General features: G+C 52.2%; 1 protein-coding gene across 1 annotated transcript in view; it reads right to left on the bottom strand.

Moving 5' to 3' along the window:
* Positions 1-624, bottom strand: part of RAB3IL1 (RAB3A interacting protein (rabin3)-like 1) — a gene marked incomplete at its 5' end in the record, with an annotated part of 9,528 nt that overhangs the window by 3,134 nt on the left and 5,770 nt on the right. The window contains 2 exons of the mRNA XM_009865769.1: positions 1-51; positions 165-293. Of these exons, the coding sequence (XP_009864071.1) occupies positions 1-51; positions 165-293 (180 nt within the window). The remainder of the gene's footprint in view (positions 52-164; positions 294-624) is intronic.

The following is a 624-nucleotide window of genomic DNA, read 5'->3' as shown; positions in this document are numbered from 1 at the left end:
CTCTAGGGGGAGTGTGTTCTGCCCCCCAGCCACTCGCACCAGCTCCGACAGCTGCGGCAAAGAGAAACCAGGCATGAATGTACACACACAAAAAAATAAACACCCCTCCCCAAAGGTGCAAGGTTGGTGCCGCGCAGCTTTTGTCCTCCTTTTCCAGCACTCACCTCCTGCTTAGCGAAGTCCAAGCAAGGTCCTACATCTTCTCGATAAATTCTGTCCAGGAAGGAGCAGGATTTATCCAAAGTTGGAGATTCCTTCCAGGCCTGGAACTCAGCAAATAAAATGGAGTCGACCTGCAGCAAGTGTCCGAGAGGAGCAAGAAGAGAGGAAGTGGGTGGAAGGACCGATACCATATCAGAAGATATCTGTTACCGTACAAACTAACTACAAAACATCTGCCTGGGCACCTAGAAATGCTCAGACATCTCAGAAATGTCTAAGAGAAGCCAGCTTGGCTCCAAGGATCTTTCATCTGCCACCCATCAGCAGTTCTGTGCCAGACTGGCACAGCCATACCAGGCTTATTCTGCCAGAAACCTGCAGGCACCTCTCTATCCCACCTTCCTCCAAGACAGGGCAGCAGCTCTGCTGCAGGAAAGCCACCACGCAACCCGCGAACGGCCC

The sequence above is a fragment of the Apaloderma vittatum genome, unplaced genomic scaffold, assembly GCF_000703405.1.
Source record: "Apaloderma vittatum isolate BGI_N311 unplaced genomic scaffold, ASM70340v1 scaffold8933, whole genome shotgun sequence".
Taxonomy (NCBI): Eukaryota; Metazoa; Chordata; class Aves; order Trogoniformes; family Trogonidae; genus Apaloderma; species Apaloderma vittatum.
Note: the sequence above shows the minus strand (reverse complement) of the source record. Positions and strands in the feature narration are given on the sequence as shown.